The sequence below is a fragment of the Vipera berus genome, assembly GCF_964194415.1.
Source record: "Vipera berus genome assembly, chromosome: 3".
NCBI lineage: Eukaryota > Metazoa > Chordata > Lepidosauria > Squamata > Viperidae > Vipera > Vipera berus.
The window spans coordinates 294,452-306,791 of NC_138204.1; the positions used below are offsets into that span (position 1 = coordinate 294,452).

The window sequence follows — 12,340 nt, forward strand, 5'->3', positions numbered from 1 at the left end:
AAGAGGGGAGGCTTCGGTCTCTCTTGAAAGGGCCCTTGGAGGAGGGGACGGGGATCCTCCCAGCTCCCATTATTTCTGTCCTTAAAAAGCCTTCAGATCAGATGCAGGAACTTAGCACTAAATAGTCAGATTTTGGCACCATCATTTTGGCCTATTTTAGGGAGAATGTTTAGGGTGGGGGAAGAAGATTCCCACAGGTTTCCTTCCTTCCTTCCTTCCTTCCTTCCTCCCTCCCTCCCTCCCTCCCTCCCTTTTCCTTCCTTCCTTCCTTCCTCCCTCCCTCCCTCCCTCCCTTTTCCTTCCTTCCTTCCCCCCTGCGTCCCTCCCTCCCTTTTTCCTTCCTTCCTTCCTTCCTTCCTTCCTTCCTTCCTTCCTTCCTTCCTTCCTTCCTTCCTTCCTTCCTTCCTTCCTCCCTCCCTCCCTCCCTCCCTCCCTTTTCCTTCCTTCCTTCCTCCCTGCATCCCTCCCTCCCTTTTTCCTTCCTTCCTTCCTTCCTTCCTTCCTTCCTTCCTTCCTTCCTTCCTTCCTTCCTTCCTTCCTTCCTTCCTTCCTCCCTCCCTCCCTCCCTCCCTCCCTCCCTCCCTCTCAAAATTCTAAGCGTTTTGCCTGCAAAGCTGGCCCTTCCCAGTGCATTCTTGGGGGGCCAGAGGGAAGGTGTGGGCCCTGAGCCTCCTTCGCTGACCTGGGCAGGCCCGGCTGCTGCAGAGACACAGAGCTGCGATCCAGCTGCAAGCCTGGAGGAGGGGTCGGGGGGGGGGGTCCAGTTAGAAGCCACCTTTTGCTCATTAGCTCCCAAGTTGGATGACCCAGATATAAAGCCAATTAAGTGAACATCAGCCGAAAACAGGAGGAGAGGTTAACACTGAAGGCACCTCTGGAAAGTCAACCCCTTTCCCGCTTGGGGAGTTTGTGAAATCTCAGCCATTGGCAAAAAAATCATAGTAATTGGAGGCAACGGAGAGCTTTTCCTTGGGGAGGGCTGGTGGTAAAACTGGGGAGGCCAGGCGGGGCCCAGGAAGAGCCAGTCGGAGAATGCCCCAGCTGGGGTTTCCTGAAGGTGCCCTGGTGCAGTCCGGGCTGCACGGAGGGGTCCACACACCCGCCGAGACCCAGCTTAACTTCTCTCGCTGGGCCCAAAGCCACGAAGCCTGTTTGAGCTGAAACAGGAAGGAGAGCTTGGCAGGCACCCCGGAACAGCACAGAGTTAATCTGCAGAATTCATTACCCCAGACTTGGATGGCTCCGGAGGGGAGGGGAGATTGTCTCAGACTCCCTGGGCCCCCACCCGGCTGGGCTAAGTCTCCTTCAGGGGAGACAGGCAGCCGAAGGGTGGTGGGGTCTCCGTTCCCCTTGCCGGCCAAGGGGAGAGAAGGGAAGGGCCCCGCCTGGCCCCCAAGGGCCCCTTTGAGCCACTTAACTGATGCCTGTCTGCAAACCAAGCCTGGGCTTGATACACAGACATTCCCCGATCCAGGGGGGGGGGGAGATGGTCAGCTTTGACATTCAAGGAGATTTATGGCTTTCAGTAACTTTCTCCAAGCGGCTGGCCTCCTCTCCCAGCCACGCTTCTTCCTTTCTTAAGAGAGGCACTGATTTAAAGCAGTGGCCCCCAACCTTTGGGGCACCACGGACCAGTTGTGTGGAGAAAGGGTTTTTCGGTGGATCCGAGGGGGGGGATGACTGGTTTTGTGTGCTGCCCGCATTCCACAGATGAGGTTGGTCTTTCTTGCGCTGCCCGGTTTCTGGCATGCCCTGGACCAGTGCCAGTCCAGGGACCCTGGGTTGGGGACCCCTGATTTAATGGCCCCAGAACCTTCTGGGTGGCCCTGAGAGGCTTCTTTGGGGGGGCAGTTGAGACCTTCCCAAGTGCATCTGGCTGCACCCTCCCCCCCTTCTGGCACCGGGGTCTTTGCACTGGTCCAGGCCCTTCACGATGTGCCCACAACCTGCTCTCTGTGCACCTCACTAGCCAGCATGGTTGACTGACAGCCTGATTGACAGAGCAGGCTTTCATCCTTCTGGAACAAAGTGGAGAAAACGCTCCTTCTCTTAGCCTGTTTCCAGGTTTCCTTTAATTCTGAACCCCTTAAAAGCAGTTAAGAGCCCTGGTGATCACAATGCAGCACTGCAGGCTAATTCTGCTGACTGCCAGCTGCCAGCAGTTTGGCAGTTCGAGTCTCAGTGGCTCCAGGTTGACTCGTCCTTCCATCCTTTCGAGGTCGGTAAAATGAGGACCCAGATTGTTGGGGGCAAATGCTGACTCTGTAAACCACTTAGAGAGAGCTGCAAAGCACCATGAAGCGGTGTATAAGTCTAAGGGCTATTGCTATTATGAATCACAAAAAGAAATCCAACCTTGTCGGCGAGTTTCTTTTGCTCACTCTTCTATTTTCTTGGGACTTTAATATTCTTAATGATTCACCTGGGGCAGGTAAGAGGTCCTGTGACCTGAAAAACAGGATGCAAATAAATTCAGGAAATCAGAATAATGGTGAATAACTGCAGCTAGACAGCAGATGAGTGTTCACCAATGGGAGGAGCCTGCAGGTACCAGCCCTGGGAAGCACAGCCTGGGGGCAAGCACAGGTGCTCCCCCCACAGGCCCTTAGTGCACATGGCCAGGCAGCCCCCCCCCAATGCAGAGGTTGTCAGGAGGGGGCTCCAAAGGGCTCAGACCCAAGGATAACCATGGCCAGGCCAGGTGCAGGGGGAATTCCTCCCTCCCCTGTACAAAAGTGGGGAGGGGGGAGCTTTCCTCGGGAACCCATAAGAAGGGGAGCTACCCTCACCCCCGAGGAACATGGGAACCTGCTGAGTGTTCGAACCCGGGTGCCGGTTGATGCGTGGCTGTCTCCCAGGGTCTGTGGGCAGCCAAGATCTCTCTTCAGCTGCCTCACCCTGTTGGGGCAGGACTGCCAGAAGGGCAGAGCACGCGCGCACACACACACACACCCCTGCTCCGACTCACGGCCACAGGCACACCTGCTCCCAGAGCAGAGCTGTCTTTCTGTAGGGCCTCTGTTGCCTCTGTGTGTGTGGGAGGGGCCTTCTTGCACACCTGGCAGGCCCTGGGCCTCCCTCCCCCCTGTGCTATGGGGGGGGGGTATTCCTGCAGGCTTCTTTGTTGTAGCTGACCCGTGGGGGGTGGGGGGGTGGGAGGAGGGGCAAATGGAGTCCTGGAGGCCATCATTCAGAGGCAGCTGCTGATGGGCCAAGGGGGGGGTGGGGGGTGGCGCTCAGCTAGGGGGCTCAGGGAGGTGGGTGGCAGCTATTTATTAAATTTGTATGCCACCCATTTCACTTGTAAGGTGACTCTGGGTGGCTTGCAGATAGGAAAATACATATATATGTCAATTGTTAAAATTAAGGTGACTTAAATAAGAACTTCTTTAAATAAGTTAAATAAGAAGAATAATCCAGGATTTACCGCTAAAATTGGCACTTTGTGTTTCGAACATTGCTGAAATGTAACAATCTTCCCTGTTTGTTGGCAATGCTGTAAAACTCAACAATTTTGGAAACAATGTATTACAGAATACTGATATTGAAGGGCCGAGCCTCTAAAGACTGATCTTTCCCTGCCTCTTGGGGAATTTGTGCATTTTTGTGTGCTGCTTGCATGCTAATCAGGACTTTCCTGCAGCCAGCGCCCTCCCTGGCCCTGCTGAGCATCCGGCAGCCTCACTCCAAGCCAGAAGCCCCACGATATTCATTCATTCTCTCTCTCTCTCTCTCTCTCTCTCTCTCTCTCTCTCTCTCTCTCTCTCTCTCTCTCTCTCTCTCTCTCTCTCTCTCTCTCTCTCTCTCTCTCTCTCTCTCTCCCCTCCCCCCTGCGGTTGTGGTGCCAGCCTGGCATCTGGGATGGCGTGGGGGCTGCTGCTGCTGAGAGGTCCACTGCCTCAGCATGTGTGTGTGTGTGTTCATTCGTTCCAGACAATCCTACTCAAGTGTCCAGGACGGTGCTCAGAATTCGCATCCTGGACGTCAATGACAATCCGCCTGAACTGGCCATGCCCTACGAAGCCGCCGTCTGCGAGGATGCCAAGCCAGGAGAGGTGCAGAGGATCAGCCCCATCGAGCGGGGGGGGGGGTGTTTGGTCTGGGGCAGGGGCGTGGGGGGGGAAGCCCTTTTCTCCGGGCCCTTTCCTGGCACTCAGCTGCAGGCTTCCGTTCCTGGGCCTCCCGGCGCCTCTGCTTTGCTGTCTGCTGAGCTCCCCAAGCCGGCCCAGGGCCCACTCCTGGGGGGCTGCACCTGGGGCTGGCCTGGCCCTGCTTGCCCTCTTTGTGCAGGTGTGTGTGGGGGGTGCAGCGCCTCCTGCTGCCTCCCCCAACGGCCCTCCACGCTTCTTCCTGCAGCTGATCCAGACCATCAGTGTGGTGGACCGGGACGAGCCCCCAAGCGGCCATCGCTTCTATTTCAGGCTGGCCCCCGAGGCCCCTGGCAGCCGCCACTTCTCCTTGCTGGGCATCACAGGTACGCCTCACCTGGGGAACCGGGGGTGTGTGTGTCAGGCCTAGGGAGCCACTCCGCCCGCTGGCCTGCCTGCACATCTGCCACGTCTCCCTGGGTTTTGCCCACGGCCTGGTCCTCCCTGTCCCCCCTCCCACTGCCCCAGAGGGCTCCGTCCCCCACGACCCTTCGGCCCTCCCAGCTCCCCTCCCTCCCTCCCTCCCTCCCTCGCTGTCGCAGGCACCGCAAAAATACTGTGGGTGACAAACTGCCGCCAACAGCCCATCTGTTTCTTTGTACAAATTTGTAGCTAGTTTTGAGATGTGATTTATAAATATTGCTGTAGGAGCCAAGATGAGACAGTGATGGATGCTAGCCCAGATGGAGGCTCTCCCTTAAATCTCGCCCTGCACAGCGGCCGAAAGGGGCCACGGGAACACCACCTGGCACCTGGACTTGCCCTGCCCAGCGCAGGCCTGGCACACGAGGGCCCGCTGGCCATGCCTCAAATGTGGCCCTGCCCAGCTCCCTTCCCTTACGGGGCCTGGGACCGGCAGGTGGCCGGAGGATGTCGGCTGATTGTCCCCACTTTACCTCTCGGGGGTCCTTCCCCACCTGAGCCCAGGGGGCAGGGAGGGTCTCCGGAAGTTGACTCCCAAAGGGGATGGGCAAGTTTTACTGCCCTGCACCCCCCTTTTCCCCTCCCATCCGAGAGTTGCTCAGCAAGGAAGGTTAGTGAGGATTACGTTTCTGGGCTCCCACAAAAGAGGAAAACAATTGTCTAATGGCGGTTAAAGCAAAAAGTTTTCTATCTCACAATCTGCAAGAGTAACAAGGAAGAGGTAGCAGCCCGTCTTCCAGATCTGCCCTGAGTGAAGCCAACTCCGGGGCCCCTCCATCCTCCCGGCTCCCTTGCTGCTGTGGAGGTTTCTGGACCAGCCCTGGAAATCAATCAGAGCCGCTAATATACAAAATCAATTGACTGATTAGGTGCCATCTGGTTTGTGCCGACATTTAGCAGCCACATAGGTGGATCTTCTCTGGGAGGGTCTGTCCCCAGCCCAGCCCCCCAGTCTTCCCAAGGTGCCCCCCTCACTGCTGCAGCCGCGTCCACCTTATGCTGCCTTTTTCCTTCTGGGCCTGATGGGTCCAAAATATGAGCCTTTCAGCCTGGTTGTCGGTGACATGCGTGGAAACACTGTCAGGGGGTGGGGGGTGTTGTCCCCTCACCTGTTTATATGTTTTCATTGTGTTCTCACGAATCTTCTCCAACGCTATCATTCAAAAACGTCGATATTCTTTCTAAGCCCTCAAGATTTGCTTCCAGCGAGCGTTGCAGGGAAACTCTTCCGTGCATAGTTTTTAACATTTGGTAGAACGTTTGGTGGCACCTGGAAATTATCCAGGCCCTTCCCTGCAGGAGTCTCAGCGTATCTTTTGGTGCTGGTCCCTTTGCTGCTAAGAGGCCATTCTGAAAATCAGAAGCCCGGATTCGAGGGCTGGAGCCACGGCCGTGGTTCTGGGCCTGCTCCTCTTCGCCTTCAGCCGTGGTCCTCTTTTGCACTCTGCTCCTGGACTCTTCTTGCCTGAGCCGGCAGCCCGTTTGCATTGTCGACTGCCAGGACGGTGTCCCCGGCACGGTGTGGGATATTGATGTTTCTTCCTCCCACGTTAAAGCCCCACTCATCTTTTTTCAATCTGGCCTCTCTCGGTGTAGAATGAAGTCTCTTGGTGGGATAAATAGGTGGGGGGGGGATAAGCAGCCTCGTGGCACCCCTTTGCCAGCCTGGAGCTGCTGTCTTCCGCCATGCTTCCTCTGGGCTGGGGTCCTGGGCATACACAAGGAGGGGGGTGTGGGGGGGGGTTTCCCATGTTTGCTGAGGGCATTCCACAGCTTGACACAATCCAATCTGGCCTTTCCCTAATCAATGAAGCGGCCGCGGGCCTCTTTCCGGTCTTCCTTCCTCTTCCTCACCCAGCGGACCTCGGCTGCTCTGTCGCTTGTTCCTTGGCGTTTTCTAAAACCGGCTTCAACTCCAGGCACGTCCTGTTTCATGTAAGGCGCTAATTTGTGTAGAATGATTCTGAGCATCATTTTACTAGCATGTGAAATTATGGATAACGTAGTAGAATATATTGTGTACTCTGTAAAGTCTCCTTGGTGTCTCTGAACTTGTTTGCTTGCAGGCATTTCATTACACAACCAGGGAACATCGTCAGCGCAAATGAGTGCGTGTGGGGGGGGGGAGTTGTCTACAGCCGCCCAGCCGGCCACTTTGCATGGGGCCTCTTGCTCTGCAGTTCTTCGTTAAGCTCCTAGAGGAGACCTTTGTGTGGCCTTCTCTTCCCGGCAACATCCACCATCTCTTTCGACTTCCTTCCGTTGCTCGTTGTTGGCCATCGCTTTTCACAGGCGTCCTTCACTGGTTTCCGCCCACGGCTCCTCTGGTCCACTTGCCGTGGGACTCGGGGCCTCGAAGCAATTCCTTGGGGATGGCGGTCCGTGCCGAGGATCCGATCGTGGAAGCCGGTCGCTGATGCTTCTGCTGCGGCTTTCGCTCGACTTGGGAAGTTGCGGGCGAGCAGCTTGCGCCATCCCCCCGCCACGTCTTTGCCATTGGAGCCGAGCCCCCTCTCCCCGGAACAGCGATCCAGTCGATTTGATTTCTGTTTGCTCCGTCTGGTGGTGCCCGTGAACGGAGAGATGGGAGACTGGATTAGCCGTGAAGAAATAATTAGATTGGCAGGAACCGATAGCCCATCCTCCCATTTCATTTGAGTTTCCCACTTCGGCTTCCAAATCTGTTTTCCTCCCGAGCATTTCCAGCATGGGCATCCGGTTCCCAGCCAGGAGCAGCCCCTCCCCCCTTGCCTGGTCTGCCCGCTTCAGATGCAGCTTGACCATAATAGCCATCAGCTTCAGCTTCTTCTTCGTCAAATTAAAGGATTGTCCACGGTCTAATAAACATTATTTGGTCCTTGATTGCATTGTGGCCAAGATCAGTTCTCGCTACGCCCTTCCTGGCGGTAAAAGCGGTGCTGGGTCTGCTTCGTTCTTTGTGTCCTGAGTCATAAGGGACGGCATTCTCTGACCCAAGGTGCCCGGTGCGAGTCCGTCTCAATTTGCTGATGCCTGAGATGTACTTTGTAGTCCTTTCATTTCATCTCTCTCTGTGGGGGGGGGCTTTCCCGTCTTGGTGCTTCTTGGGTCCCGTATTTCCACAGTAATTCTGCCTTCGGATTTGCTTTTCCCATCCAGCAGCATCAGCAACTAGAGGTCCCAAAGGCCTTAATGCAGCCGTCTCATTCGGACAGTCAGAGGAGCCATTCGGACTGCTCGGCTCCTCCTCGGGGCAGGTGGGACCCGGTCATCAGCCATGTTGCATTTTCCACCCATGTGTTTCTCCTGGTGAAGTCCAGGGGGGCTTCGTCACGCCCCCCCATGCAGGAGGAGTCGGGTCTGTCACGAAAGGGAGGGTCTCCTCCAGCGTCTTCCCCTCTAGGCTGCCGCTGGACTGACTACCATCCCTTGGCTGACCCTGCAGGGAATATCTACTGGTGGCCTCCTCTCCCAACAGTCTTCGCTCATCCCTCCCAGGGGAAATATACAAAGGGCAACTCCAAAAAGATGAAAGCAGCATAAAACCCTCAGGTGCTTCTGAGGCCATCTAGCCCAACCCTCTCAGACCAGGAATCCAAATGAAAACATCCCGATGCCAAATGGCTGCCCAGCCTCCACTGCGACCCGAGCGGTGGAGAGGACCCCTCCCCCACCTCTTCAGGCTCCTGGTCCCACTGCCAAACCCTCTTTTGGCCAGCAGCCTGAGGCTCTCCTTGGCTGAGGTTCCCAGCCCAAGGGGGCAGCCCCCCCACTGCCTGCTGCAGGATGGACAGGGTCCTTCCCCCCCCCTGCTCCAGCTGGGGGAGCAGCAGTAGCCCCAGCCGGCTTCCTCCTCCAGGGGAGTATGTGTGGTGGTGGGGAATTCTCGGGGGGGGGCTCCCTAATGGGTTGTCTCACCTAGCGAGCTCTGGGCCCTCTGCAGAGGGATGGACAGGAAGAGGCGGTTGGGTGGCAGGGCCCGAGTGGGCGGCACCTGCTTTTGGGGGGGGGCTGCAGGGGTGGTACCCCTCATTGGCACTCCCCCACGGGTCTTGCTCTCCCCGCAGACGACACGGCTGGGCTGCACACTCAGCACCTGGGCTTCAACCGCCAGGAACAGGACCTGTTTCTGCTGCCCATCCTGGTGGTGGACGGTGGCCCCCCCACCCTCAGCAGCACCGGCACCCTCACCGTCCGCATTTGCGGCTGTGACGACACCGGCACCATCCAGTCGTGCAACACCACCGCCTTCGTGGTGTCCCCTTCGCTCAGCCCTGGTGCCCTCATCGCCCTGCTGGTCTGCCTCCTCATCCTCGTGGGTGAGTTTTTCCCCCCCCCCAGGTACCCTGGGCTTCTCTGACACTCTGTCCCTTGCACTGCACTGCCCCAGGAGGCCGCCTGGCTGAAGAGTTGCTGCCGGGAGGGCCTGCAGCTGGCACGGCCACATCTTGCCTGCAGCCCTTGTGGGAAGTCCGGGTGGGGGGGAATCAGAGCCAGAAGCAGCCGTCCAGCCCCAAGGCCCAGGTGGGCCTGCCTTGGGCTGCTCAGGTCCTTTTTGCTGCACCCGGGGTGGCCCCAGTCAGGCCAGTCCCCCAACGTGGTGCAGGTGGGCTTCCTGCCCTCCGTTCAGGGGGCACGAGATGGACGAGGCCCGTCTGCAAGCGGCCCCTCCCCAGAGCTGCTTCCTTGGAGATTTCAGGGCCTGCTTGCAGGGGTCAGCCGGGGAGGAGGGCCTGGGCAGAGAGGAGATGGGGGCGTCTCCGGGTCCTGGTGGAGGGGGCAGGTGCCCGGGGGCTGTCACTGCACGTTTTTTTTTTAGTTTGTCAGAAAAGTTCATTTCTAACTGTACATTTCCCCTGCTCTCTCTGCACCTGTGGTGATAGCTTATCTATCACCACAGACAACCGGGCACAAGGATAACTCTGGGCCCTTCCAAAGCCCCTCGGCTGGCAGGGAGGGGTGGGGTCGGCCCTTGCCAGGGGGCTTCTTCCACTGCCTGCCTCTCTCCCCCCATGTCTCCCCCCCCCCGGCTGCAGTGCTGGTCCTCCTGATCCTGGCCCTGAAGCGGCACCAGAAGGGGCACCTGCCCTCAGAGGAGGACGAGGACATGCGCGACAACGTCATCAAGTACAACGACGAGGGCGGGGGCGAGCAGGACACCCAGGCCTACGACATGTCAGCCCTGCGCAGCCTCTACGAGTTTGCCGAGACCAAGGGGGGGGACGAGAAGGGGGCGCCCCCGCCGCCCTCGGAGCTGCACTCCCTGCCCCAGTGGCACCAGGTGCCAGACCTGGACTTCTCCCTCTTCAGAGACTACATCAGCCGCAAAGTGGGGCAGGCGGACGGCGACCCCTCTGTGCCCCCCTATGACTCCTTCCAGACCTACGCCTTCGAGGGGGCCAACTCCCCACTGGCCTCCCTCAGCTCCATCACCTCCCGCTCGACCGGCTCCGAGCAGGACTTCTCCTATCTCGGCGGCTGGGGCCCCCACTTCCGGCAGCTGGCCGCGCTCTACGCTGGGCCCCGGGCCGAGGGGGACAGCTGGGAGACCTAGGCCCGGTCCAGCCAGGGGACGCAATGCCACCGGAGCAGGGCTCCTCAGGGCCCCGCAAGTCCCCCCATGGGCCCTGGCCCTCCTGCAGGGGGCTGCCTTGGGGGCTTGGTGGGAGGAGGCTGGCCTGACCACCAGCGCAGCCCCTTGGAGCCCCCTCCTCCTCCTCCTCCTCAGCCATTAAGGCTCTCCCCCTCTCTGGAGGAAGGACCAGTGCCAGGCAGCTCCTCTGGCAAATTATCATTTAAATAGATCTGTGTCAGGAGAGAGCTGCCTGGGTGGGTGAGAGGGGGGGGGCCTTTTGTTGCTAAATTGATTTTGTCCCTTGATTGTCGGCCTTTGACAAGTTTTGATCTGTTAAGCAGTGTCTCTGCCAAGAGCCCAGGCACTCCTCCTCCTCCTCCACCTCGCTGGGGGCTTTTGCGGGGTGGGGGGGTGGGGAGGGAGGCACCCGGGCCTGGGCTCCTGGCCAAACGCTCCGGCCAGTCTGAGATCCAGGCGCAGAGGCTCCCCCTGGCTGCCCTTCCCCCCCCCGTCCTCCCTGCTGCCCCTGCCCCCCTTCCTCTGCAGGCTGGGGGGGTGGGGAGCCAGAGCCAACCAGCCCCCTTCTGGGCCTGCAGCCTTCCTGGGGGACCCTCAGCCCCCCACTCCATTTGGAAGAGGCCCTGGGGGAGCTGGGACAAAACTGGTCCAGGGTTCCGGTAGCAGATGGTCCCCCTACGCCCCGTGCCCGGGGCATTTCCTAGGCTGCTGCCCCCCCCCCTTGACTGGCTGACTCCTCCTTGACTGAGAGGCCTTGTCTCAGGATATCTGCCCATCCCTTCCTCTCCCCCAGCCCCTCTGACCACTGTGACCCCCCCTCCGGCCGCTTCTGCCAGGGGCGGAGGGGAGGCTGTTGGCCCTTCAGCTCAGGAACTTCCGTGGCTCTTTTCTGGCCCCAGGTGGGGAACCAGCCCCTCCCCCTGTGCAGCTGGAGCCGAGGGGCTCTCGGACAGGCCAAACAGGGTATCTGACATTTTCCATCCGGCCTCCCTCGACCACTGCTGCACGCAGAACAGCCAGGGGAGGGGGTCACACGGACCCCCCCAACACTGCAGGCACTGAGCCCTCCCTTCCCCCACTCCAAGTGGTGAGGAGCTGGCAGCCCCCCTGGAAGTCCCAAGCCTTGTGAGCCTGCAAGGTCCTTCTGGGACGTGAAATAAATCATTTCCTTCTCATCTGTGGGGCCTCCATTCTCATTATTAGGGTGGGAATGGCCCAGGGGTCCCGTTGGCACCTGGACGAGTACAGGTTCTGGGCGGGAGGGAGGCAGGGAGGGAGGGAGGGAGGGAAAGGCGGCTTTGTGTGCTGAGCCTCAGGGAGGGCCTGCGGGGGGGGGGGGAGCTCTGTCTGCTGCCGGACTCTTCTGACCGCATGCAAGGAGGCGACTTCATGCTGATCCCGGCCAGAGATTCTGTGGACTTCTTGAGTTGGTGTCCAAGAGGCCGTGAGGAGCAGCGGCCTTTGAAGATGGCCTGGATATGTTCGGTGGGTGAGGAAGGCAGAGAGCGGGGGGGGGGGGAGCAGGGAGTCCCTGTAGCTGCATAGTGCCAACTTGGCAGCTGTTGCCCTGCTGGCCAGCAGGATCCCAGGCCCAGTGAGGTGTTTTTCTTCCCAGAGCTGGTTACACTCAAAACCACCCGATTCAGGTGGAGTCTTCCCTCAAACTTGACAACTTTAAGACCTGTGGACTACAACTCCCAGAATTCCTCAGCCAGCAAAGTTGAAGCCAAGTCTTAAAGTTGGTTGCCAAGGTTGAGGACCCTCACCCTAGAGAGTCCCCTCTCCACAGGGGGTGGGAGGGGTCTGGAGGTTGCAGGTCCTCCAGCCATCAAAGTTCGATCCGGCTGCTGCAGAGGCGCTCCTGGCGTTCCAGCAAGCAGGAAGGACCTTCCGTTTTAGGCAGGTGCCTGGCATAGAAGGAAGGGGGGGGGAGCTAGTCAGCTGCTGCAGACTAGCTTTTGCTGTGGCTTTGATGCTGGTGTTGGTTGGGTGAAGTGCTATGGAAAATCAGGGTCCCCCCCTCCATTGTGTCTAAGCAAGACTTGGGCATGCACAGAATTTGGGGTGGGAATTATGTTCATCCCAGATGCCCCCCTCCCCCGTTCTGTCCTCCTTGCCCAGGCCTGATCAGAACAGAGGTAGCCCCAACATTGGGGTGGGGGGAGGGGTCAACCAGCCCACTTGGAAGGAGCCTGGA

General features: G+C 58.8%; 1 protein-coding gene across 1 annotated transcript in view; it reads left to right on the forward strand.

Moving 5' to 3' along the window:
* CDH22 (cadherin 22) overlaps nt 1–10,506 on the forward strand; it is a gene marked incomplete at its 5' end in the record, with an annotated part of 46,951 nt that extends 36,445 nt beyond the window's left edge. Inside the window, 4 exons of the mRNA XM_081325355.1 lie at nt 3,934–4,055; nt 4,357–4,474; nt 8,618–8,869; nt 9,587–10,506. Coding sequence (XP_081181481.1) covers nt 3,934–4,055; nt 4,357–4,474; nt 8,618–8,869; nt 9,587–10,104 — 1,010 coding nt within the window. The 3' untranslated portion in view covers nt 10,105–10,506. The remainder of the gene's footprint in view (nt 1–3,933; nt 4,056–4,356; nt 4,475–8,617; nt 8,870–9,586) is intronic.
* Between the last annotated feature and the right edge of the window lie 1,834 nt (nt 10,507–12,340).